Raw genomic sequence first — 25,885 nt, 5'->3', positions numbered from 1 at the left:
CCTAATACGACAAACGGCGGACGCATTCATACAAAAGCACTAAATATTATTCCTGCTTTTTTTCTTTCTAAATATTATTATGTAATGGATTTTGGAGTGTTGTGTTAATTTCTTGGTCCTCAAGAACAAAAAACATTAAAATTATCGGGGACGGATTTAGGTTGAATGTGAAAACTCGCACCGTCTGGTAGCTTCGGATGCTTTTCCGGCGTTTGTTAATCAAAAAGTTCGTCGGGTGCGCGGCCAGTTGGCGGGTTGCTTACTATATTTAAACCATTTGGGTGGTGTCACTCCTTAATTTTTTTTTTGTGTGTTTTGAGATAAACTTGTTGTGATGCAGTCGGAGTTTGTTACATGTCTTTTGTAATCAACGTGATATGGTCTCCTTGTTCTTATCTTTGTTCTCTTGGACGATGCATGAGGCCAGCCGCGAAAAAATGGTTCGTTCATTTGTCACTGGCGATGTTGTTTATATTTATAATATACGATGGTATTTCTCTTTTTTTTTTTATGATCAAAAGTAAGTATGACTTTCTCTTTGTATGTTAGTTACTTTGAGTACGTAGTCCATGGTGGTCGAGTCTTGGTGTTGAGTTCGTTATAGTCTTAATTTTAGGATTACAGCCATCATTAACGTATATATGTCACATAAACGTTGTCGAGTGGGAGCAAACGGAAGGTATAAGTGGTACAAATAAAATCTGCGATCTCCTAAAATCAGGTGCGACGGCTATGTTCATACAATCCTTGATGTCTCACAATAGGTGTCTTCAACATTTTTATTCTTAATTTCATTACTATTGTTGTTTTTCAATCTCTTTTATCAGTTTACTTAGACTTCACCGTAATAGTCATTGTGATTGACTTGAGTAAGTATATAATAAATTCAAATCAAGAATAAGTTTACAACAAATTCACATATGAAAAGAATTTTATGATTACGCTTACCATGTACTAGTGTTTTATCTTATTAATAAATTTAATAATTACAGTGAAATAATGAGACTTAGGGTAATGTTTTTAATACGATAGAGCTTAACATACTTCGTTAGTGAATAGCTATAATCATACACTATTACGTAACCTAGAGAGAGTAATTTCGTTGGTTTTGGTGAACGGCTTCCAAGCCCAGACATGAGGTGAGGCCGCAGCAGTGGCTGACTCAGACACCAAAACCTTGCCCAATTTTTTGTTCAATAATATATATGCAAAATATGATTAAAAAAGTCATAATATCTTGAATTCATTATATCACATAACCAATCAGCTTAATATTAGGCATTCTCAGAATTAATCGGTCGTCAATGTAATTGCTCAACTATAAGCTCTAAATTGTTCAAACTCTCCTTTAATATATACTTGTATCATATCAATGGAAATAATCAAGTAGGAATTATCTTTAATTCTCCTTTAATATATATTTGTATTAATAATTTAGAACTTTTTTAAATTATGACTTCATTGTAATTGATTATTGATACATATAAATAATTATTAAAACTCGTTGAATTTAGATGCATAAATAAGTATTTCATTACTAGATTGAGATTTTTTTGTCCTTTAATAGCATAGATGACATTATTTTTGAATCCCGCCTCAAGTCCTTTGGTAAAATTACGCCAACTAATTTCCACACAAAATATTGGGATTGTGCTAAGAATCTTGGAAACAATATAATGGCAGAGAAACCACTCATTGTTTTAAGAAAAGAACGAAATAAAAAAATCAATGTTTTTCTCCACAGAGTATCCATCACTTCACCTCCCTCCTTCTGTCCTTAAAAAGCTATCCCCTGTACCACCCCTGTCCTACCCCCACTCCTCACAACCCCAACGGCCTAGATCTCCCGACTTGTACCCCATCAAATGTCACCTTGGAATATCTAATCAATCACTCCCCATAAAGCCTACCGCGCGTGACACGTGCCGAGCTTCAATGACCATCACGAGAGCTTTTGTTCTGGTCCCGCCAGCCCCGAAATTCATCGTATCAAAACGTGAGCGATATCCACTCGCCACGTGTCCGTTGCCCACGATGTGGTTTGGAGAGCAGGCTAGGCTTCCGGATAATACGACAAAATTCAAAGCCCACGTTAGAAATTTAATTTTCCCCGTCATATCTTTTCTTCTTTCTTTTTGGTTGTTGGGCCACAGTCTCTGACTGACATGTCGTCATGCGCCCGCTTCTTACAGCTAGCGGACAAACCGCGTGTCGTCGTCACTGGTAGGCTCGTGATTTGAAGGCCGTTAGAGGGACATGTTTGTATTTTCCTTCCCGGGGCTTTGGCAAAAAGGATCGAGACGGAGCCCTTTGTCGCTACGTGCCTTGGCGTCGGCCGCACGCGGGAAACTCCCCGTCCCTCCACTTTTTAAAAGTTTTCTTTTTCAGAAATTAAGGACGGATGGATTTTGTGCTACTGTTGGGAAATTCTATTTCTTCTTATTACAATACAAAAATGATCGGATGACATTACGAGGTATGGCATTTATGTCCCTCTCGATGTACTATACAAACGTTACGAATAAGTTATAGGTGGGAGTGCAGCTCCGTCCTATCACGTTTTTACACTCTTTCAAAAAGTAAATGAAAAAATTTCATCATCGGTATCCAAATTCTTTTGGAAATGTCAATATAGTACCCAAACTCGTTATTCGCTATCAATGAGGGGTCTGACGCCAATTTCTGTTACGGCTCCGTTTGTTTGGTCACGTGCTCCGTAAATGACCACACAAAAAGGGGTAAAATTGACCTTACTATCGATTTCGATCAAAACAGAAACACGCCATTTTCGAGCCTCAATCTCCCTCAAAATCTTTCCAAAACCTAGATCGCGATCAAAATCCCTCAAAACCTAAACTAACCTCACTTCTCCCATAAATTATCGATTAGAAAGAGTGAAAGTAGAGATATTGGGAAGCTAATCTGATAGCATCCCCTTTGTTCAGAATTTGTATAAGCAATGGAGAGTAAAGTGATGTTTGAGATTTTTCGAGAATCTGGGCCACCTCAACCCGATAATAAGTTTTCGATTAGAATCTATATCTTAATCTCTTTTTCATGTTGTTGTGTTATCATGATCTTGTGTATTGGTGATTCAAAATTGATTTTAGGGTTTAAAATTGGGTTTTGGGTTAGGGTTTAATAAATGGATTTGAATGTAATCGATTTGTGTGTTCTGGGTTTTTATCTTGTTTAGGATTTGATTATTTGTGTCTTCAAAGCACAAAAAGATGGTTGAAATGCTGGATGTAGACCCCTGATTTGTTTAGATGGCTGCCATATCAAAGGCCATCATCCTGGACAGCTGTTAACTGCAGTTGGCATTGATGCAAACAATGGGATGTACCCTATTGCCTATGCACTTGTGGAAATAAAGGATCAAGCTACTTGGATCTGGTTCCTTGAATACTTGAAGGGTGATTTGGGTATAGAAAACAGCAAGAGGCTTGTGTTCATGTCTGACAAACAAAAAGGAATAGAAAATGCTATCAAAGGTATATTTCTTCAAGTAAATTTCATTAATTTCAAGCTGAATTATTTTATGTATCACCATTAATTAATACATTCTAACACAGATGTTTACATGAAACAGCTTTGTATCCTTATGCTGAACATATGAATTGTGTTAGGCATTTGTACAACAACTTCAAGGGTAAGAATCCAGGAGAGGGACTGAAACAGTTAATGTGGAATGCACCAAGAAGTAGTACTGAAACTTGGTATAAGAAGCACATGGATGACTTGAAGATGTTGAGTCCTGATGCATTTAACTGGTTTCATGACAAACCTCCAAGACATTGGAGTAGAGCTTTCTTTGTTGATGACTCAAAGTGTGATATCCTTCTCAACAACCTGTATGAGTCCTTCAACCATGTCATCTTACCTTGTAGGGATAAGCCTGTTCTTACCATGTTTGAGAAGTTGAGGATGGATATGATGGTGAGGAATGCAAACAGAAGGGTTTCTTGTGAGCAGTGGAAGGGAGTCGTTGGTCCTAGGATAAAGAAGATAATAGTTAAGACTGCAGAGAGAGTAACACAGTACAGAGCACATAGGAGCACTGAGTACAGCTACCAAGTTATTGGAACATGGGAAAATGGCAGCAAGCATGCAGTGGACTTGGGTCTTCATACATGTACTTGCAGAAGGTGGCAGCTTAGTGGCATACCTTGTGTACATGCCCTATGCGCAATAAGATTCAAGAAACATGATCTTGATTTGTACTGTGATGACTACCTCATGGCTTCTACCTATTTACAGACATATACACCTGCCATAAGCCCCATTGCAGGGCAGGATGATTGGGAACAAGTTGACTTCCCAATTGCTCCTCCTCCATATACGAAGCAAGCTGGCAGGCCTAAAATGAAGAGAACTAAAGAAGCTGATGAGAAGAACAAGGGCATGGCACCACCAGCTCCCATTCAGGGGAAATTGGAGTTGAAAACTGGTAAAACTGGCATTAAGATGACTTGTGGAATTTGTAAACAACAAGGACACAACAAAACTAGTTGTCCTATAAATAAGGCTAAAAAACTTGCATCAGTAAGTTCTTTTCACTCACCTACACTGATTCATTGCATTAGAACTAAGCTTTGTTGTTTATTTTTATTCAATTAAATAATTTGATTTGTTATTGGAGCAGGGGGAAGGACAATCTAGTGGAGCTAGCATAAAGAAGAGAGTTAGAGCTAAGGTTTGTTGTTTTGACTTAATTATAGAGTAATGAGATTGTTGTCTTGCAATTGTTGTGACATTGAATATGTGATTTTGCTTTGGAATTTTGCACTGATTTAGGTTACCAGATCTGCAACCCCATCTACAGCTGCTACTAATGTCAAGGGCCAAATCATAAGGTCTGTGAAGGGCTGGTATAAGAGAAAGGCAGCAGAGGGAGGTACTTATGCTGAGTTTGCTGCTGCTTCTTCCTCAACTCAAACTCAACATGTAGCTACACAAGAGAGTCAAAACAATGTTGATTAGGAGTCCTAAAAAGTGTAATTCATCCAACTAGGTCCCTTTTTTGTACTCTTAAATTTATGGTGTTTAATGACAATATTTAGTGTACTTTGAACTCAAAGTTGTTTTTAATGACATCTCTTTTTGAATGCATACATGCAGTTCAATTTTCATCCATATGTTTTTCTTCTTTGTATTTGTGTTAGTCAATCACAGTACCCATACTTTTACATGGATGATCAATGTAGTACCCAGAAGATGGAGGGAAATGATGTAAAAGAGATATAACAATTGGCGGGAAAATTTGATTTGGAACGCACATAGAATAGGGTTATTTCGGTAAAAAATTTTTTTTAAAACGGAGCCGTAATGGAAATTGGCGTCAAACCCCTCATTGATAGCGAATAACGAGTTTGGGTACTACATTGGTACAAGTTCGAGTTGAGGTACTACATTGACCTTGACACAAGAGTTTGGGTACCGATGGTGAAATTTTCTCAAAGTAAATTATAAGTCAAAAAATATTGAAATTTTCACCTAGATCTTGTTGTGATTAAAAAATGTATGTGGTGAAAGTAATTGGTGGTGTGGTTTGACTAGTGGTAGTGGTAGAACACTAGTTGGAGCTGCATAGGAGAGGGTTGGTAACAATGTAATGCACTATGCGGTGTCACTCAGTCTTTTTTTTTGGTATTCTATTAGCAATTTGCATTCACATATAGATCTTCATTAAGGGTTATTATTATCATTATAATTTAAAATTCTAGTATAATTATAATTATATTTTTCTCAAGTGACAAGATGAAACAAAATGTAATCGTTTATAATCTCGGTAACATGGTGAGGAACTAGTGTATTGCGAGGTACGACAAATATTACTTTCTAGTTTGAAACCATGACATAAGAAAAATATTACATATTCTACTACGTAACTCCATGACTGAGTAAATGAGCCACTCTAACATGACATGAAATAAAATTGTATATTGTGAGTAGTTTAACCAATATAAAGCAAAAATATGGAGAAGCAGAAGCCGGCATGTCTCCCATACTCTCGCAAACAACTAGCGACTCGTAGCAATAGTTATACAACAAAAAGGAATACGATAGCATTATGTTTCGAATTGGTATCACAATAACATTTGAAAAATATTACGTTGTATAGTACATTAGGTAATTAAGCACACGAAATAGTGTGACATAGGAGAAACTATGTCTAGTGAGCAGATTCAACCAATACAGACGCGATGCTATTAATACACAAGTGGTTAATGCTCTCACGCCCCCGACACTTGGAAATAACTGGCAACAAGTGACAAGAATTAAGTGACAATTGAACATTGTTAAGCAACACGTTACTACATTTCTCACAAATCACAAACGCCGATCGTCATAATCCACCTTAGGAAGACAAAAACTCAACCGTGGAAATCTCCTAAACTTTTTTAGTTCCAGCTCACTCGACAACGCAGAAAACCCAAAACCTATTTGCACTCTCCAAGTGTACAACATCCTTTTTTCTTTTTGATTAAGAAGTAACAAAATTCCGACCAAAAGTTTATGTTAATGTCAGTGGACAAAGAAGTTGATAATTTTGCGTATTAAACAAGGATTAAGAGTACAAATCCAGTGGGCATAAGCCAAAACAGGCCTGTCAATTCCAGCCTTGTTCTAATACACTCTGGCTCTCCCCTCTCTCCCATTCTCAAAAAACAGAAGCAGAAAGGAGCCGTTCCTAATTAGAAAAATATATACAGTTTTGCTGCAAATGGAGCGAGCATCAGAAGCAGAAAATAGAAAATAGAAAATAGTTGAGCAACCACAATTGTGAAAAAATTAAAAAAAAAACAAAATGGGTCCCACCATCCACAGTATTATTCAAGCCGCCCACTTTGTCGTCTCCACCGTCGTTCATTTGCATTTGACTCTCTCTCTCTCTCTCTCTCTCTCTCTCTCTCTGTATTATTATTTTTATTTCTGCGTTTCCCTTATTTCTGTCTTGTACTTTCTCCTCTTTTAATTTCACTTCATAATCTCTGCTCTCTCTCTGAGCTGTCGTCTCTGCTCTCTCTCTCTCTGTTTTTTTTTTGAAAGGGACTCTCTCTCTTAAATCAGAAAGAGAAGTGTCCCTTCCCTTCTTCCTTGTTCAGTTAACCCAAAACGAGGAATCCCAAAGAGTTGTACAAAACCCATTAACCAGAGGCAGAGAGCAGACTGAGATTAAGGGACAAAAACCATTGGTTTTTAACCCTTTCCCCAACCACACCCCATTTAACCGCTTTCCCCCACTTTTCTTTTTCACCTATTATGAGCTATAAAGAGGGTCTCTTGCTCTGGATCATTGTTGGGTTCTAAGCCTCTTCTTCCCCTCCTGTGTTGAATCTTTTGTTTTGATCTTTTGTTTTGTTGAGAGAGAGAGAGAGAGAGAGAGAGAGAGAGAGGGAGAGAGACACTGAGAAAGAAAGAAACAGAGTTAGTCATGGCTGGTAGTAATGAAGTCAACCTCAGTGAATCCAAGGTATTACCACCCTTGATCAGTTCTAGTCCTTCACTCTTGTTTGCTTTTCTGGAATAGATGGAGGGATTTGGCTCATGGGGTGATGCTAAATTTGTTGAATTTGTATGGTTTTGCCTTATGGGGTTTGGATCAATTTGGGGACAAAGGCCTAGCTTGATTTCTTCTTCCCCTTCAGTATGGTTGGAGGGGTTTGAATTCTTCTCCATCTGCATTTCTATCAATCTCTTACTTTTGAGCCTAGATTATGATTGTAATATTCTTGGGTTTTGGGTGCCTCTTTCTCTTTCAATCCATGTTTAGTCCAAATTTCTTGTTCTGGAAATTACAAGTTGTTGATAAGTTTGAGTTCCATTTGGTATAAAGGTTTATAGTTGTTTAGTGAAATTTGAGGGGCATTGGATGCTAATTAAGGACTTGTATCTTCTCTTTAGCTTTATTGTACAAAATTTGTCTCAAATTTCCTTTTGAGGTTTACACTTGTAAGCTCTTTTCTGTGTTTGTGTTTTTTTTTCTTTCTATATGCATATGAGAAGAATATGACCTTTTCTAGTTCCAAAAGAAGTACGGTCAAGTACCCTCTAACCCATCTAAACTGTTTTCATTTTTCCAGAAAGTTGTTCCACTCAATACATGGGTTCTCATCTCCAATTTCAAGCTGGCCTACAATCTTCTCCGCCGCTCCGACGGGACATTCAACCGTGAGCTGGCGGAGTTCCTTGACCGTAAAGTCCCTGCAAACACTATCCCAGTTGACGGTGTCTTCTCCTTCGATCATGTCGACAGAAGCACCGGCCTGCTCAACCGGGTTTACCAAATGGCCCCTGCAAACCATGCTCAGTGGGGCATTGTGAATCTCGAGAAACCCTTGAGCACCACTGAGATTGTGCCTGTCATAATCTTCTTCCATGGTGGCAGCTTCACTCATTCCTCGGCCAACAGTGCTATCTATGACACCTTCTGTCGCCGCCTTGTGAACACCTGCAAGGCTGCTGTGGTGTCTGTGGACTACCGCCGCTCGCCTGAACATCGCTACCCTTGTGCTTATGATGACGGCTGGTCAGCTCTCAAGTGGGTTAAGTCGAGGACTTGGCTGCAGAGTGGGAAGGACTCCAGGGTTTATGTCTACTTGGCTGGAGATAGCTCTGGTGGCAACATTGCACACCATGTTGCTGTGAGGGCAGCTGAAGCTGAAGTTGAGGTCTTGGGGAACATCCTTCTTCATCCAATGTTTGGAGGGCAAATGAGGAGTGAATCTGAGGTTAAACTAGATGGCAAGTACTTCGTAACGATTCAAGACCGCGATTGGTACTGGCGAGCCTATCTACCTGAAGGAGAAGATAGAGACCACCCTGCCTGCAACCCATTTGGCCCCAGAGATAAGGGGATTAAAGGGCTCAAGTTCCCCAAGAGTCTTGTAGTTGTGGCTGGCTTGGACCTGATGCACGATTGGCAATTGGCTTATGTCGAAGGGCTGAAGAGTTCTGGGCAGGAGGTGAAGCTCATTTTCCTCAAGGAGGCCACAATTGGGTTCTACTTCCTGCCTAACAATCAGCATTTCTATTGTCTAATGGAGGAGATAGCCAACTTCGTCAATCCTGACTGTTAATAAGCCTCAACCTCTCCACTTAACTTTACCAGCCATACATAGCCAAAAGCTTGACCCTTGACCCTGGTGCCTCCCCCATCTTTTGCAGTGATCATCATCGGTGTGTAGTTGTAAGATTATCCTATCTAGTATTACTACCTCTTACTATTTACTCTTGGTAATTTGAGAGTTCTGGGGATAGTTCATTGTCCTTGTGTCCGTGTTCTCCTGCATCGCCCGGGAAGACCATATTCGGCAGCAGCTCAGGGGCATCAGAACTCGTTTTTGCTATTTCAGGGGAAGAACCGCCAATGATAAAAAGTTTATCCTAGAGGATAATGCTTTGGTGGTTTCTTGATCATCAGAATCTATTTAGTAAATGGATTTTCATGTACTAATTTCGGACGTGGAAGATCATATCTTCTGCTTGTTATGAACATAATTGTTATACTACCTGTACTACTACTAGTATTAGGCCTAAGTTGATCAATATAAAGATTTTGTTTGCTAAATCTTCCATTACTTTCAGTTTCATTGCTTGTTTTAGCTCATGGAACATCTCAAGGTCCTTACCTGTGGTCAAAACTAAATCGTCAAAATGTCTCATTTTTTGAGGAAACTACAAGTCCAAATCCAGGGCTCTCTTCTTTAACCAAATCAGTAATGCTTTGTTCCCAGTTGCCTTTTTGCGTCTTTATCTGCGACAATCAGAGATTACATGCGTGATTTGGGTGCCCTATCTATTCCATGACTTCATGCATTGTGTTTCTTCCTTGTGAGAAATTCCTGTAATCAAACAGTGATAGATTTTGTTAGATCTAAAGTAGATTTCCGTATCATACTAGAAGACTACTCTACTGTTCTTTGTCTCTATAAAATAATTAACATAGAAAATGGTATTTTTAAAGGAAACATTTTCCAAGTGTGGGAAAATTAGTAAGGGCTTTTCAAATTTTCTTCTTTGCTTTCTCTTCTCTTATTTATGTGTCCTTATATGGATTTCGACCTCGTTAGAAAGATGGTTGTCTAAAGTTGAAACGATAAATAGACGGGTTTTTTTTTGTTTCCTCTCTTTTTCTTTTTTCCTTGTTATGATTATTTTTTTGATACCGGGTTGTTATGATTATTGGTACTACAAGACCTCTCATGGGTTATGGCGGACCATCCCAATATAATATCTTTTCTTGCCAAAAAAAGACCAAAAACAAAGGGAGAGCCGGAGAGCCATCAGAAAGGACATGAAAATAAAGTGGGAGAAAAAAATGATTGGACTAAAAGAAAATAAAGTGGGAGAAAAAAAATGATTGGACTAAAAGAGAGAGTTCTAATAATGGATTTCACATCTGTTTTGTTTCTGGCGTAATCCTTATCATCCTGCCTTGAAGAGGAGGCACTATTCTTTCTTTCTAGAAAGCCTAGGGAGAAATGGGAGAGGGAGGGGGATTTGGTTATAATGTGTTAATATGGAATTTGGGATTTAGTAGCAAATCCAAGAATGGGGTGTTTGTTTTTTCATGGTGGAGGAGATTCATCTGGTTGGTAGTGGTTGGGGTTTTTGGAAGTATTGTCCCAAAGGGTTTTGGAAGCCCCCATGGAGAAAACTACAAATAAACAAGTAAATTTTATAAGATTTTTGGGATTGCTTTCTAGTGCTTAAATGGCCACTAAGTGGCAAGAACAGCTATCCTTTGGACAGAGACATGGAACCTTGTCTTTCTTTGACTTTCCAGGGCTTAGAATTTATTAGTAGGCCTTAAAGGTCTATGCTTTGGCTTACCACTGTTACCAGGATGTTTGCTTTGGTATTCCATTCCAACTTCTAATATTTAGGATTTTGGTTTGTTTAATCATATGATTAGTGACTGTCATGAGTGATTTAAAGCTAATGAGTTAAATTTTAAAAACATCTTATCACATCATTATTGTCGGTTTTTAAAAATCTAGATTTCAAGGTTAAGTAAATTCACCACTCACTCGTTGAGTTTGGTGCAGCGGTAGCAAGTTGCACTTGCATGTTGAGCGAATAGTGATGCGATACTCTTGTTAATAGGAGGTTGTTAGTTCAATTATCCTCATGTGAAAAATATTCTATGAGGGGGACCGTATTGTATTTGCTCTCTGCCCATAATGGTTGACTCACCCATCCACCATTTTTAATATAAAAAAAATCCACCACTCGAAATTATTAGATCTGAATTATCTTCTAATTAATGTTAAAACAACCGGGATACCAAAATTTAATAGTAGGATTTTGTTAATTCAAAATCGAGTAAAATCACAATAAAGTATGAATTGTGAAAATAGAACGAGTAATTAAACATGCACGGCTTACCGACATTAAGAACAGTGTTTAAATTGGAACGGATGAAAATGAACAGTAGCAAAGTTATGGTCTTAGTAGTGAAAACAAAACGGGTGAAGGAATAGTAGAGCAAAGTCATAGTTCACTCGTCCGTCGTCATCTTTGATTTAGTTAATCGAATTGATAAAATCAAACGATTAGGTCCAAAGCGTGGTTGTTCTTATTGTCAAAGAGCTTTCTTGGTCGGATTGGCACGGTTTTTTGGTGTCTTATTATGGAGCTGTCTCTTGTAAATCAGCTGTTTATGTTTTGTAAGTTATTCCCAGATGGCGACGCATCAAAGTCCCTCTCAAGTCTCAACAAAGTTTGGCTTCTTTTTTCTTTTATCGGAGGAGTTGGGAATTTAAGACAAAACCCATAAGGCCATAATACTCATTGCCAGTGTTCGAAATATCGGATATATCGCCGATATTTCGAATCCGATAGGATAAAGGCATATCGGTCAAAATTTATCGGTCAACGCATAAATGATGGTCAACAGTCAAATATCGGTCAAATTTTGATTTTATTTTATTTTTCAATTTTTGTTTAATTTTTTAATATTTATTTCCTCTTTAAAAAAACTTTTTATTTTTTTATTTTTTTCATATATATTTTTAATTTATATATATTTTAAATATATATGATGAATTTCAAGTCTAAATAATCATTCTTAAATACCTATTTTTATTATTAGATGTCGTTCGTGTACTTTAATTGTCACAAAATCAAGTATTTATTTTCTTTAGTTTACTTAGTATCGTTTTTTTAGTTTATTTGGTACATATTGAAGTATAATTTTATAAATTTTATTGAAAATAAGCAAATCCGATAAAACCCGATATATATCGATATATCCCCGATATATCTCCGATATATCGTTTTACCCCTTGACCGATACGATACCGATAAACAATATTTATACCATTGCTCCTTACTATGCTTTTTTGGTTGGTCATTGGATTCGAGAGAGAGATGCGTGTTCACATCCCTTGATCATTTGTTGCTCTTTGTTGTTTTTCTCGGTTTTGTTTTCTTGCTTTTGGGGTCTTCTGCATTTTCTGTCATCATCAATTGGATGAGTCTCGCTGGTTCTTAGCCACCAAGGTAGACGGAGAAGAAGAAGAAGAAGAAGAAGCTCTAGCCAGTCTCGTTCACTAGAGCTTCCTCGTTTTGTTCGATAACTTGTGTGTAGATGCGATACTCCACAAGGTGACATTATTCTCAATTTTGCTCTATGGATCTTGCAAACAATGTTATCGTCATGGGAATCATTATGATCGAATTTTGTCCCAATTTTGGTTAATGTCAAGCATTGGATTTCATCCTACAGTTGCTCCTACATTGCAAAATAACCCAACTTGACACAACTGTAGGAAATTCAGTGTTACCATCAGACCCTTCAATAATGGGACGTTATGAAATTTGGGGTCATGAATTCACATTCTACATTTCTACCCTTCAAGAACTTACTGGTGGAAGGAACATTTTACCTGAACATAAAAGTTTCACTTTCTCAAGTAGAGAGGAAAGGGGAAAATGTGGTTTTCACAATTTCACAGTACGTATTACGTAATCTGAGTTCAACATGAACATCAGAAAGACTGTTGGCTATATATATAACAAACAGTTAGTATCTTATCTCTGTCGGTTCTCACTTGTGATGGGGGGAGTATGTAACTCCAATATAACATACTAGGTATAGGGCCGTGCGGTGCTGCGGCTTTGTGTTAATGTTCATGTTAGAATACTTTGTTGGGTAAAAGGCATGCGCATTGTAGTTGAGTTTTTGAACATAATGGTAATGTAAAATTAAGCTTCATCCAGATTTACTTAAAATATGCATGAAGTGAAGTATGTAATGAACATTGATATTTGATTCTAATATTAAGAGAATATTGATATTTTTATATCTGGAGATAACATGAAAATATATTTTTTGCATTTTGGAGCATCATTATGCAGAGAAGAGACGTACTATCAGATTCATATTTGATCAAATACGTATATATTTGAGTATGCAGGAGTCCAGGAGTTGCCAATAGCAACTATTCATAGGATCGCACAAAAGGCTTAATTAAAATCCGAAAAAAATGAAAGGCAAGTGCATCAAATCAATATACAGGAATTCGAAAACCAATGAATAACCTCAACAATTATATTCACACTTTCAACTTGCTCCAAACTTACCTTTTGTAACCTAAAATCAGCATGAAAATCAAATCAACTTCAATGCCTTCACTGTAACCAAGATTGAAAATCCCCCGCATGAGAAAAAACTGTTCACCGTTTCATATTTAATCTCACAATCGATCGATCTTTGTTTCTTCCGCTTTCCCTCTTTCTTTCTAGGCTAAATAGTAAAAACCCACACTAGTAGATTTTCTACATGACCAATGGCAAGTATGTGAGAACAAGAGCCAAGAAAAAATTATGACACGTTCATCACTACTAAATTTTATACATGACCAATGGCAAGTATGTGATTAAAATCAAAGATATGACAAAATTGTAATTTCACATAAAGCTTATGAATGGTAGCATGAATATATATAGGATCGAGAGCGGACGTCCCGATTCCGGCGACGGTGAGGCACAGCCGCACTCACCACGGCGGGGCGATCCCGTCTGTGTCGACTGGAGCTCTATCGGCGGCCGGAATCGCAAAGTCGCTGGAATAAATCCAAAAATTGATTTTTGCCGATTCCGGCCGTCGTGGGTCTCCAATGGAGCTCCGGCCGACATAGACCGGATCACCGGGAGGTGAGTAGTGCGCCTGTGCTGCGCCGTTGCGGCCTGCCGTCCCCGGAATCGGGACGTCCGCACTTTAACGGCGGGTTACGGACGTCCGCTCCATAACCCGCATATTGCTGTGAACCGAATGAACAAGATTACGGCCTGACTTGAACAGAAAGAGAGAAAAGAGATACCATACCAGAATAACCATGAAATATCCGAACACAAAACAGATCAGGGAAAAATGGTCCGATCAAGTGAGACCACGAATATAAGCGAGGGATTAAGCACATAAAACTGAACCCTTCAATATTCAGAATCTTAAATTAACAGCCAACAGTATCAAACAATCATCCCAATCTGTTTTATTTTTCAAGTATCAATACATATCTGGCGTCCGAACAGGTTAGTATACAAAGCCATGCAGATACAATTAAGCTACACCCCACCCAGATGCATCCTAGTTGAACAAAAAATTATTGAATTGAATTGGCACCAAAATTCTCGTTTTTATACCATCAAAAAGTACATGAAAGAATCTGAAAAATTACATCAAAATATTACCTTTTATCTCGTCTTAGATGTCATTTGTTGCATCCACAGACCACAGTCCCTCAAACATGGCAAGGTCTATTTCTTTGAAAATCTAATTTGTTAAAAGATTAGGAGATTCAATCATAAATTGGTGGAACACTTCGACGATTTGGTGGAATTATTTGGATTTCAATAAGCATTCAGCGTTTTGACAGCCATGATCCATCAGCTATGTATAGATTCTGCAACCCAATGTAGTCAATCAATTTTGTGCTTATAGGGGAACTCATGGCATACAGACTGATGACAGGACACTGAAATAATAGTGTCAAATATTATGAAATAAATCATGTGATTCAGCTGCACATTGAACTAAACAATAGAAATAATCTCTCACTTGATTAAGTTTGGCTTAAAAATTATCAAAGGAAGTAGACTGTGAAAGCATCACTACCTTATGGAAATAAATCATGCAACAATCGTATGGTAATCAAGGAAGTTGAGATAACTTCCAATATCAACGACACATAGTCAAACTTGCTTAAACTTACCTAGTGGCTCTTTCTATCTTACATGAAATGGTTCCCTTGAACTGTTTAAAGTAATGTTCTACATTAGCACACTTTGGGGACGTTTGTTACATAGGAGTAGACTGCTGTAGGCTGTAGCCCACCTTGCTTACTCCATTTTGAACAAACTCACGTTTGGTAACACTTGGGACTGTTAGGTGGGCTTGAGGAATCCCAAAATCCTGAAAAACTTGTCTTACACAGCGACCCCAAAAATCATGGAATTGTGCAAGACCAAATTTCATTCTTCTCAATTCTGGGTATCTCTTCTCCTCTCTCTCTTTCGTTGCCGCCTCCAATTCACCGTCGCCACCTTCAACCCGCCGTCGCCGCCCTCCCTTTCCTCCCGAAACTGAATTTCCTTCATCTTCCATTCTCTTCTTCAACTGAATTTCCTTCATCTTCCATTTTCTTCCCTTTTTCATCTCTCTCTCTCTCTCTCTCTCTCTCTTATATTTCAAATCTCAAGCTCCAACCCCCCCCCCCCCCCCCCCCAAAAAAAAGGGATTTCTGGATTGAAGATGAAGATCGATTGGGTGATTTGGCTTGTGGTTTCTGTTGGCTATTTGTTCTGTTTCTTAATAATATTTTAGAGTAAAACTAAATTCTCATTGAGTTTTACATGTCTTTGTTTGATTAATTCTGAGCTAATAGCAAAACGATGAGTTAGCTATTTGGTGTTGTGATTTATGGACTTGGAGTTGCCATCAATTTCGGGATTAAATTTCTGGGTTTGATACTTGTGTGTCTTCTATTCTGTTGGCATCATTCTCTCTGATAATTCTGATTCTTCTGGTCAAGTTTTTAGTCCAAAATCCAAATAAGATCCAAACACGAGTTAGGTCTAAGGTAGAGATAAGTTAGGCTTGAGGAATGCAGGCTTCCAATAGAAATTAAGCCCGGGTATAATAGTACCAAGTAACAAACGTCCCCTTTGTTCTAACCAACTTGGCCAACAAGATTAACACATCAGCTCACCCACCTTAAGGAACTCCTCATTGGAGAGCATACCATATGAGATTATGAGATAGAATACACTCAGTTCTGATTCTAGTTTATCGACAGTTTATTGTAGATGTCAAGATGATATGGAGATACCGAGAGTTAAAATGATCTTGATCTGTCTCAATCATCATTTTTTAACTAACAGTAATACACCATTTACACATTTTAAAGGACCTGTTTTAGCTGTGACAGTTAAAATTATAGTTGGTTCCCCTAGAGTTTATAGTTAAACACATATTAACCTATCCATTAGGTCAGATATGAAGTACGAAATCAGATGCATCTCAACCCTCCTTATCTAAGCTAATGGTCAATGGCCACACTTGAGAACATCCTTTTAAGGGCCATAGATTAGAACCTTGTTTGCATATATGAAAGGATTTTGTAGGAAAAAAGAGACACTGGCCTGTTAATTAAGTGTTTATAATGAATCCTAGGTAGCATACAGTCAACTAGGAGGGATTAGCAAAGAATCTCAGCCTCCTGACATTTTGAAAAACCGATACAGAAAGAAAGACGCCATTAATACTGAAAAGCAAAATGATTATAATCGCTCATGTTTATTGGCAATGGTGGTGCCTAACATCATGAAAGACATGTTGAACATCAAGTATATATGAAAGACATCGTCAAGCGAGACATGTACCTGAGAAACATGTTGAACTCCTGTTGCTATTGGATTGAACCTTTATGCAACTTCTGGCATCCAATATGTTCTACTAAAGTGAAAGAAAGAATCATGATGGCATTAGCTCCAATGGAACTTCATAACCATGCTTCCACATCAACCCTAATACTTTTGCGACCTTATTTCTTTCACCACAATTAAAGTAGGCCTGATACAATATCCAAAGTGTTTTCTTAGTGCGGTCCAAGTTGAAACACGCCATTTCACTAATAACATTCTCCATTTCTTCTAACCGCTGTTCTGAGGCATACATGACCATCTTACAGTGATATAAGGACCTACAAATTCTCCACCTAGCACTTTCTGCACGCTTTACAAAATGTGCTAGTCTGTCCACCTCTTTGCATCTGAAATAACTTGCAATTATAGATCGCATCACACCGGCAGTATGTATGGAGGTTTTCCGCTCAAATGCTTCATCTATTGACCTCTCCATCACCTCAAAACAATCTTCCTGAGCATAAACCCTGATCAGCAAAACATGCAACCAAGCCCTGTATTGATCTTCTGGAATGAGGTTTAGTAGTGTGTGTATTTTTTCCACTCTGTCTTTACCAGAACTCTTGCAATATGCACAAATCATAACTCTAATCAATTCGATTTCCTTGTCATTTACATGATCTTTTACCAACTCGTACATCTCCTCCATCTTTTCTAAATTACCTGAATGAGCATATCCTCTAAGCATTAGCAAGTAGGTGCTAGTATCAGGCTGAACAGGGCCTGCCTTCATCTCTTGGAAAGTAGTTTCCATCCTATCCCACATCCAAGATGTAACGTATGCAGCAATTACATTATTGTATGTCTTTAGATTAGGAGAGAGATTTATTTCCATTAACCCCTGAACAGTTGCCTCCATATGATCAACTAGCATCAATCGACCAAAGACGGAAATGAGAATGTTGTATGACACAATGTTAGGTCTGCAATCCTGTTCCCTCTTGAGGTCCAGAAACAAAGACTGACATTTAGCATTCTCGCCATTGAACATATAAGCACTCATCAAAGCATTATACATAGTAGTTGTCTTGAGTCGCTTGTTCACAGCTTCATCAAATAACTCGCGGGCGAGTTCAACGTTCTTAATTTTACCTGCAAATGTAATTGCCTTGGTATACTCCTCTGGTTTCATAGGATTGCCACCAACCGCCTGGTTTCTTCTCCAGTTAAAAACCTACAACAAAGGTGAGAAAGCATAGAAGAAGATGGTGAAAACTCCAATATCACTCAGGACACCTCTTTCTCAAATTAGCATACTTGGTGCGGTCAAAATGTACTATTAAGTTTGCAAAGATCCCAAAGTGGCATAAACCAAAGACAGAAACTTCTGATGAACGTGTATACATTACAAAATCTAATACCATTCAATTGGAAATGATCCAAGCTATCTATCCTAGTATGCCTCAAATGCAAGCTAACTTCTCCGTAAACCAAATGGATCAAAACTGAATACAGAATAATGCCAACATGACATACAAGTGATACAAGTAAACTTAGACAATCTTAAACCAACACATAATGCATTTCGACACCGAAAACTCTAAGGATTCAAACTTTAAAGATAAAGTCTCGGAATTTATAGTACCTCGAGAGCCAAATGAGGCCAGCAACGCAACTGATAAGCAAGCACCAGAAAAGGATTGACACGATCAAAGTTAAAGCTCCGGAGAAACTCAGAAGTGCCCTTGTCCTCCAGAACCCTAGCAATCTTCTCGGAATCGCGGCCGGTCTGGAGGAGCTGCTCCGCCAGGTGGTGGAGCTTGGGGGACGGATCCTCCCGGGCTGCTTTGATATTTAGAAAGGAGGGCTTTTCGGTGAAGAGTGTGATGGCGCCGGAGAAGGACTGTGGCGGCGGCGGAGGAGGAGGAGGGGGGTTGTCGATGGCGTCGCGAGTGATTCTGAAAATGGGGGAGTTGGTGAGAGTGTAGGTGTAAGGGGTGGTTACGGTTTCGGGTTTAGGGGAGAAACGGAGGTGGCGGCGGCTGAGGATCGGCCCAGTCGCCGCGTCGGAGAGCCTCCATATTCGTTTCATTGCATTCTCTCTCTCTCTCTCTCTCTCTCTCTCTCTCTGGGTCTGATTTCCCATAAAAAAGCGCGATAAGATTTTACCCATGGTCAAAGTAACTGCGGTGAAAGTAAATGATTTGTTAGTTACTCAAAGGTGCTTCAATGTTACTACAGTATAACTCGGACTCTGATTGAGTAAGTACAAACCTATTGCATTTCCAAATATCTGTTACTATTATATGATGCTTAATATTATCTTATGTCAAAAATAATCCACTGTACCTCGTGAAGTAAATGGTGCAATCCATAGATTGGCGATTTGCTTGCATAGTGTATAACGAAAATTTGAAAACAAATAAGAATGCAGACACGTGTACAAATAAAAATATAATTTATTGATAATCAAGCCATTCAAGCGTGAAGTTACAATCTTTGTGAACTCATCTGATTCTATCTCCGTATGTAACTTTGCTCAAGGGTGACGCGCACTTGATCTTGAGAATTTGAGTTTGGATTTGGATTTGATGAAAAACGAGCGATTTGGTAGCTTCATGATTCTTCGTGGACTTGGGAGGCTTCGGGACCACTTGAGAGAAATCTTGCTCCTTCTTGTGTTGAAGTCGAAGTGGGGGTCCTTCTCTTGAGCTCTAATATCTTTTCTCTTGCTCAAGTGATTTTCTCTCTTTTTCTCAAGTCCCATTCTCTTCATGTTGGAAGGAGTATTTATAGTGTCAAAGCTTATATTTTATAGAATATTTTAATGACACTAAAATAATAATATTTTTTTAATTATATAATTAAATCAATATTATTTTCTGATTAATTTAAAATTAGTTATTCTCATAACTAAATTAAACAGATTTAAATAATTGATTTAATTATAACTGTTATTTTTTTATTAGTTTAATCAAATGTCCGATTACCATTTCAAATTTTCAATGACATTCAATTTCCGATTTAAGTCGGAATCACGTAGCTTCGATTACGATCATCCATTTATGTGCTGACAAGAGTTTTATTCGGATCCGTACTAACTTTGTTGACTTTTGGACCATGTGTGCAATTTTGTCGGATTCTTGGTCGATTTAATCATTTAATGAAAATGATTTACTTCATTAAATTTCATGTGTCTACACATAGGTAGAGAACTGCACCTTCATTTAGACGAGGTTTCTGTTTTCTTGCAAGATGTTCTGTATGAGGACCAGTGCACTAAAGCTAGGAGGACACATGGTAGTGGTACTTTAGCCCCCCTTGATATTTAAATATCCTTCGACTTTTATATTTGACATTTTATTTGAAGTTCATAATACTTAGTATGGTTGTAAACATCTAATGAGAATTTTTTTTGGCATTCGCCCAAAGTCAAAACCCACCCTTTTTCGGATCCTAGATCCGACTGTCTTCCCAATATGTAGCTTTTCTGTTCTATTTTTCAATAAAAAACACGTGACACCCACCATGATACAAACTATAGAAGAAAATGATCATATGATTCGTGCTGATACAGACATACTTCTTATAGGCATTAAGTATCAATCACAAAACCCCATTTATTTGTGTATAATGTGATCACCATGGAAATATACAACTCTTATCTGTTTTCTTGTCACAACCGAAAACACAAAAAGGTCTTGTTTATAAGTTCTTGACATGATTCCACATCCTATTTATAGAGGAACTATGTACCACACTGAAGCCTGATCAGTTTGATCCTAGTACTGTACTGTTAGGGGTAACAGAGTTTATCTTCACTCCCAAAAGGCAACAAAAACCTTCCATAAGGGGGCCAAGCGAGGCCACGTGTTGTGATTTGGTGAGCGGAGGAGAGTGAGCCAGCCGCTCTCTCTTCCTGCGGGGACTGTCACCGAAGCAAAAAAGATTCATTCTTTACGAATACAAAGGGGGTAAGTAAGCCGACGACGTGTTAGATTAAACTCACACCTCACCAACAACCCCCCCAAACTCTCCAAATCATCCAGAATTCTCAGTTCCTTTGACCCTCACTCTAGCTTCACCACAAACCAACAACAGAACACAAATCCCTTTTGTTATCTGACTTCTCACCACGGACTCTGTACACTCGAGCAATCCAAGGTCAGTGTCTTCTTCTTCTCTGTTGTTTCACTTAATTGAATTTCAGCTCTTCTTTCAATCTAATTGCTGATTGTTCGTATGAAATTGACTGAGGATAAAGGTGTTTCCAACTTCCAAGGTTGTTGGAAACAACTGTTCTAGTAAGTTAAGGATGTGATCTTCCTGTGTAGGATTGACATGGTCGGCATATTAGTTCTGAGTCGAGATGTTTGTTACATCATTTGACGATTTTCATGAGATGGGGTATTCACTCAGTAGATTGACTGTTGAGTCTGACTATATTGATGATGAGACTCATGAGAGTGCCAACAATGGACCCAACAAACCTTTTGATAGTTTGGATCATGAAGTAGCTCAGCTCACAAAGCTGAGGTCGGCACCCAATGAGAGGCTTAGGCAAGCCGGACGGGGAAGGCGGGGCCGGTATGTTTCAACGGTGAAGATGTTGGAAGGGAGAGAAGGTAATTATTCAGGAAGGGGGAGGTTCTCTTCTGCTGATTGTTGTCATGTTTTGGGAAGATACTTGCCGGTGAATGGTCGTTGGGTTGTTGACCAATTGCCTAGCCGAGCATATGTCTCGCAGTTTTCAGCAGATGGATCTCTATTTATTGCTGGGTTTCAGGTAATTTTGATTCTCATTGTTCATTTGATTCCTGATACTTTAATGCATTTTTATCTCTTGAAAGTAATGATTAGTAAAAATATGATATTGAAGTAATGATCTTTATCAAATGCATTGGTTTTTAGTCATTCTGCACTAGGCTTGACTTTGAGTTGTTCTATGAATGAGTGTTGCAGGGTAGCCATATTAGAATATACAATGTGGATAAAGGGTGGAAAGTCCAGAAGGACATTCATGCCAAAAGTATGCGATGGACAGTGACTGATACATCTCTTTCCCCCGATCAACGCCAACTCGTGAGGCCCTGTATACTCTTATCTTTGTGTAGTCTTAAAAGTTAGACCCTTTCTCTTAACTTTGAAGAAATTGGATTCAGTTCATTTACATTTTAGTGTTTAACTTGCAATGTGGATGCGAAGCTTTCTACTAAATATGTACACTTTGAGAAGAGGATTATGCGTCAATGGTGGTTATACAAGAAGATTAAGGATGCCAATATACCAAACTGGCAAACTACTGCATAAATATATATTTAGTATAAGTGGATGTATCAGTGATAAACTTGGCCCAGCGAGCTATAGATCTCTCCCACTAGTGTTATTACTTTATATAATCAATTTGTACTATGCTATTTCAGGTCTACGCAAGCATGTCACCTATTGTGCATATAGTTGATGTGGGATCTGCTGAGACAGAATCTCGCGCTAATATAACGGTATGAACCACAAGCGGCATACACCTAGACACCTAGTATCTATTATTGACCATTCCCCATTTCCTTCAAATTTCAGTGCTATGTTTGTTCAGCATCTGAGAATGGTTTCATTTACAGGAAATCCATGAGGGTTTGGATTTTTCTGCTAGTGATGGTGGAGGATACTCCTTTGGTATTTTCTCCATAAAATTTTCAACAGATGGACGTGAGATTGTTGCTGGAAGTAGTGACGATTCCATATATGTTTACGATCTTGAAGCTAATAAGCTTTCCCTTCGAATTTTGGCGCACACAGTATACACATTGCTTAACTGAACACTTTTATAATGTTGTTGATTTCCGTTCTGATCATTTGTTGGTTATTTACTTCTTTTGTTACCTCCATGAGTGACCCTTAAATGGCATATTGGTCACTGATTTAATATTTTATGTGTGCAGTCTGATGTGAACACTGTTTGTTTTGCTGATGAAAGTGGCCATCTTATTTATTCTGGGAGTGACGATACTCTCTGTAAGGTAAATTGTCCTCATATCATTTACAATTTTGCATTTATCTGTATGATTCATCATGGCAACAGCAACTGGTATTTATATTTTCGACAAGTCATCTCTCACAACTTATCAGACTGCATTTCTTAGTGTTGTACTATGAACGAAATTGTTGGGGAAGCTTATTTATTTATTTAGTTGATTGACATGATATACATGTCAGACTCATATAATATATTCTGTCTAGGTGTGGGATCGACGTTGCTTTACAGCCAGCAGGAAGCCAGCAGGAGTCTTGACTGGGCACCTAGAAGGTATTACATTCATTGATAGCAAAGGAGATGGTCGTTACTTCATTTCAAATAGCAAAGATCAGAGCATAAAACTTTGGGATATCAGGAAAATGTCCTCTAGTGCTGCTGCTGCCCGGTATGTTAACATCTGGCTAGCTTATCACGGCTCTGCTGAATCATACATGCACATGTTTTACTTATATGTGTCTACTACTTATCCTTGGTCTTAAAATGTTGTCCATATTCTTTTGCACCGTTGAAATGTTAATTGTTCTGAACATTATAGTTTTTTAACTTCGAAGTTCAAGACCAGCAATGATTTTTTGCCTTGCAATTTCGAATTTTGTGTTCAGAAGGCATTACTTTGCATGAAAATTATAGTCTTTCAATTTATTCCAGCAATCCAGGGCCAAGATATCATGAATGGGATTACAGATGGATGGACTACCCACCTCAGCCAAAAGATATAAAACATCCATCTGATGTATCAGTGTCTACATATAAAGGTCATTCGGTCTTGCGTACACTTATTCGCTCCTACTTCTCCCCGGCATATAGGTAACTACTACTCTTGATGTTTTTGATCTTATGTCCCTACGAGTTATATTTTTCTTTTCTTCAAGTCTGCTTGGTTTCAGGTTGCAAGCTAACCTTTTTCACTACTCTCAATCTTTTACTTGATGCTGTTAAAGTATTACATCTTGTTAAACTTTGCAGCACTGGTCAGAAGTACATCTACACTGGATCTCACAATTCATGCGTTTATATATATGATTTGGTAAGTGATACTATACTTGTTTCTGTATTTGATATTTAATACCAAACCAGTTAGGAAATTGATTTGATGCTTAAGTGCCCAGTAGTGGCTTCAGGGTTGTTGCAATCTGGAATTCTCGGTCATTTTTTATAAGGTGTGTTAATCTGGTCACTTGTTTGTAAATTCTAGGTGAGTGGAGCCCAAGTCGGAAAATTGGAGCATCATAAAGCAGCTGTTAGAGATTGTAGTTGGCACCCATATTACCCCATGCTTGTCAGCTCTTCCTGGGATGGGGAGATTGTTAGATGGGAATTCACAGGAAATGGCAAATCATCACCACCTATCACCAGAAAGAGAGCCTGGAGGTGACAATATTCACCATTCTATTGAAAACACCAGTCATTAGTCCATCAACGCATGTTTCATTATACACCTCATATTGTAGCTGTTGTTGTTTTTGTAAACTCATGTTTGGGTAATTAATCTTAATTTGGTTGTACATAAATAACAAATTATGATTATGGCGTTGCAGAAAAGAAACAGAAAGAGGTTTATGCTTGAATGTTCTTAGACTCATACTCTGCTGTTTATAGGAGCTCTTTTCAGTTTATGGTTGCGGATGTATATGAACGATGAGTAACTTGGCATCACATTATATCACATCTAGTTTCGATCAGCATCTCTCCCTCGAGTTTTGTCTTTGTTTCTCATATCCAACAAAGTTAATACTAGGATTGCGAGTGATTACATTTTACGTACTAAGCAAAACATAATTCATTGACCAGGATTTCATTGGGGTATGTGTTCTTGACAATGTAATCTCACTTATCAAATTTGTTCATCGCAGCTGAGTTCATTTTCTCTCTTGAAATTTGTTCATCGCAGCAATAACAGAACAGTGGAACAGCTGCAAGAAGATCACACAACCTGGAGTCCATTGCATTCTGTTTTGGCTCAGTTATGATCGTCCCGCTGCCGTTCATGGCCCTTGTAGTGTTGTACACTGAAATTCACAATATAGGATGCAAGTTTAGCCAACAAATTTTACAAATTTGAGGAGACATGTTTAAACTACTGCAATCAACATAAACAAAGCCAATTCAAATGTCTTGACATATACTTTTGGCATTAAACCCCATGACTCTTTACAGATTTTATTTTATATCGTTAATGATTGCATTTTCTAAACTCAACAATATATAATCGAAATGGAATTCAACCACAGTTTTCAGGCTTCAGTACGATTCGGATTGTACAAATACATTAGTTTCTACTCGATCGGATCTACGTGTGTAGGAGACTTCGTAATATATATGGCATGCTAGGAATTTGGCTGCTTTTACAAAATGTGAATCCTGGTCTCGTTCATGTCTACTTTGATGAAGCGAAAAGAGATTATGTTAATGATTTTTTTTTTCGTCCTCTAAAAGAGTTTCTGACTCTTTGTCCCCCTCTTAATCTCATTAGTTAATTGGCTTTTCAGTTTGAAGAAAGATTTTTCGGAAACTGAAGGGAAAAAAAAAACGGAGTTTGTTATTTATAATGAGGTAAACATAAGTTGATTGATCAGTGGGGTATCATGATTGTTGAGAACTTGAGATGAGCCCTACTATGGTGATAGAAACAGATTAATGTCCTCAAAGTATTAGGAATCTTACTTGGGAAAGAAACTAAATGATGCTTAAACTTTAGAATTATGAGGAATTGAAAATTTTTCAAGACCCCTCTTTATGTAGCAAGGAACAATTTTTCTACTCACTTAGGCCTACCCACTTCACTAAAGTCAGTTGACATCATTTTATTGCATACTAAACAAGTTTATTTTCTTAGTCAGATTTAACTAATTCGTGTAATTAAGCAGAATATATCTATAACAAATACTTTGCTAATCAGTAGGTGAAAAGTAGAAAAACAGCTTCAATGTAATTACAAATCTTGGGAATAACTTTCCGAAGCCTAGATAATAAGAA

General features: G+C 38.0%; 4 protein-coding genes across 5 annotated transcripts; 3 read left to right on the top strand and 1 right to left on the bottom strand.

The window, feature by feature from the left end:
- The first annotated feature begins 2,959 nt into the window (after window positions 1–2,959).
- Window positions 2,960–4,983, top strand: LOC126784154 (uncharacterized). Its single transcript, XM_050509638.1, has 5 exons — window positions 2,960–2,966; window positions 3,270–3,494; window positions 3,593–4,545; window positions 4,646–4,696; window positions 4,798–4,983. The coding sequence occupies exons 1-5, from the start codon at window positions 2,960–2,962 to the stop codon at window positions 4,981–4,983; spliced, it is 1,422 nt and encodes a 473-aa protein (XP_050365595.1).
- A 2,064-nt stretch (window positions 4,984–7,047) lies between these two features.
- LOC126782378 (gibberellin receptor GID1B-like) lies at window positions 7,048–9,584 on the top strand. The gene is made up of 2 exons (XM_050507610.1): window positions 7,048–7,477; window positions 8,088–9,584. Exons 1-2 carry the CDS (start codon window positions 7,439–7,441, stop codon window positions 9,081–9,083), a joined length of 1,035 nt encoding a protein of 344 aa, XP_050363567.1. The 5' UTR covers window positions 7,048–7,438; the 3' UTR covers window positions 9,084–9,584.
- A 3,961-nt stretch (window positions 9,585–13,545) lies between these two features.
- On the bottom strand, window positions 13,546–18,971 carry LOC126782377 (pentatricopeptide repeat-containing protein At2g30780). Of its 2 annotated transcripts, XM_050507609.1 has the most exons (4): window positions 18,521–18,971; window positions 16,894–18,109; window positions 14,704–14,915; window positions 13,546–13,788 (listed from the first exon to the last, which is right to left on the bottom strand). In XM_050507609.1, the coding sequence occupies exons 1-2, from the start codon at window positions 18,965–18,967 to the stop codon at window positions 16,985–16,987; spliced, it is 1,572 nt and encodes a 523-aa protein (XP_050363566.1). In that variant the 5' UTR covers window positions 18,968–18,971; the 3' UTR covers window positions 13,546–13,788; window positions 14,704–14,915; window positions 16,894–16,984. The 2 variants fall into 2 exon arrangements, with proteins under 2 accessions (XP_050363566.1, XP_050363565.1); XM_050507608.1 differs by lacking the exon at window positions 13,546–13,788 and having other exon boundaries at window positions 14,604–14,915.
- A 1,807-nt stretch (window positions 18,972–20,778) lies between these two features.
- LOC126783036 (LEC14B protein-like) lies at window positions 20,779–24,953 on the top strand. The gene is made up of 11 exons (XM_050508417.1): window positions 20,779–21,039; window positions 21,210–21,661; window positions 21,838–21,957; window positions 22,299–22,376; window positions 22,494–22,670; window positions 22,815–22,892; window positions 23,113–23,294; window positions 23,558–23,716; window positions 23,876–23,936; window positions 24,105–24,280; window positions 24,801–24,953. Exons 2-11 carry the CDS (start codon window positions 21,245–21,247, stop codon window positions 24,877–24,879), a joined length of 1,527 nt encoding a protein of 508 aa, XP_050364374.1. The 5' UTR covers window positions 20,779–21,039; window positions 21,210–21,244; the 3' UTR covers window positions 24,880–24,953.
- The last annotated feature ends 932 nt before the right edge of the window (window positions 24,954–25,885 follow it).

Source organism: Argentina anserina, chromosome 2 (assembly GCF_933775445.1).
Source record: "Argentina anserina chromosome 2, drPotAnse1.1, whole genome shotgun sequence".
Taxonomy (NCBI): domain Eukaryota; kingdom Viridiplantae; phylum Streptophyta; class Magnoliopsida; order Rosales; family Rosaceae; genus Argentina; species Argentina anserina.
The sequence above is the reverse complement of the archived record's forward strand: the minus strand, read 5'-3'. Positions and strand labels throughout refer to the sequence as shown.

Bases quoted from the DNA above. Each gene is read 5' to 3' on its own strand.
- LOC126782378 (XM_050507610.1), top strand. From the start codon at position 7,439: ATGGCTGGTAGTAATGAAGTCAACCTCAGTGAATCCAAG. The intron at 7,478-8,087 runs GTATTACCACCC...TCATTTTTCCAG, and splicing joins TCAACCTCAGTGAATCCAAG to AAAGTTGTTCCACTCAATAC.
- LOC126783036 (XM_050508417.1), top strand. From the start codon at position 21,245: ATGTTTGTTACATCATTTGACGATTTTCATGAGATGGGGTATTCACTC. The intron at 22,377-22,493 runs GTATGAACCACA...TTTCATTTACAG, and splicing joins AATCTCGCGCTAATATAACG to GAAATCCATGAGGGTTTGGA. The intron at 22,893-23,112 runs GTAAATTGTCCT...TATTCTGTCTAG, and splicing joins GTGACGATACTCTCTGTAAG to GTGTGGGATCGACGTTGCTT.
- LOC126782377 (XM_050507609.1), bottom strand. From the start codon at position 18,967: ATGAAACGAATATGGAGGCTCTCCGACGCGGCGACTGGGCCGATCCTC. The intron at 18,110-18,520 runs GTACTATAAATT...CCTTTGTTGTAG, and splicing joins GGCCTCATTTGGCTCTCGAG to GTTTTTAACTGGAGAAGAAA.
- LOC126784154 (XM_050509638.1), top strand. The intron at 3,495-3,592 runs GTATATTTCTTC...TACATGAAACAG, and splicing joins AATAGAAAATGCTATCAAAG to CTTTGTATCCTTATGCTGAA. The intron at 4,697-4,797 runs GTTTGTTGTTTT...GCACTGATTTAG, and splicing joins AGAAGAGAGTTAGAGCTAAG to GTTACCAGATCTGCAACCCC.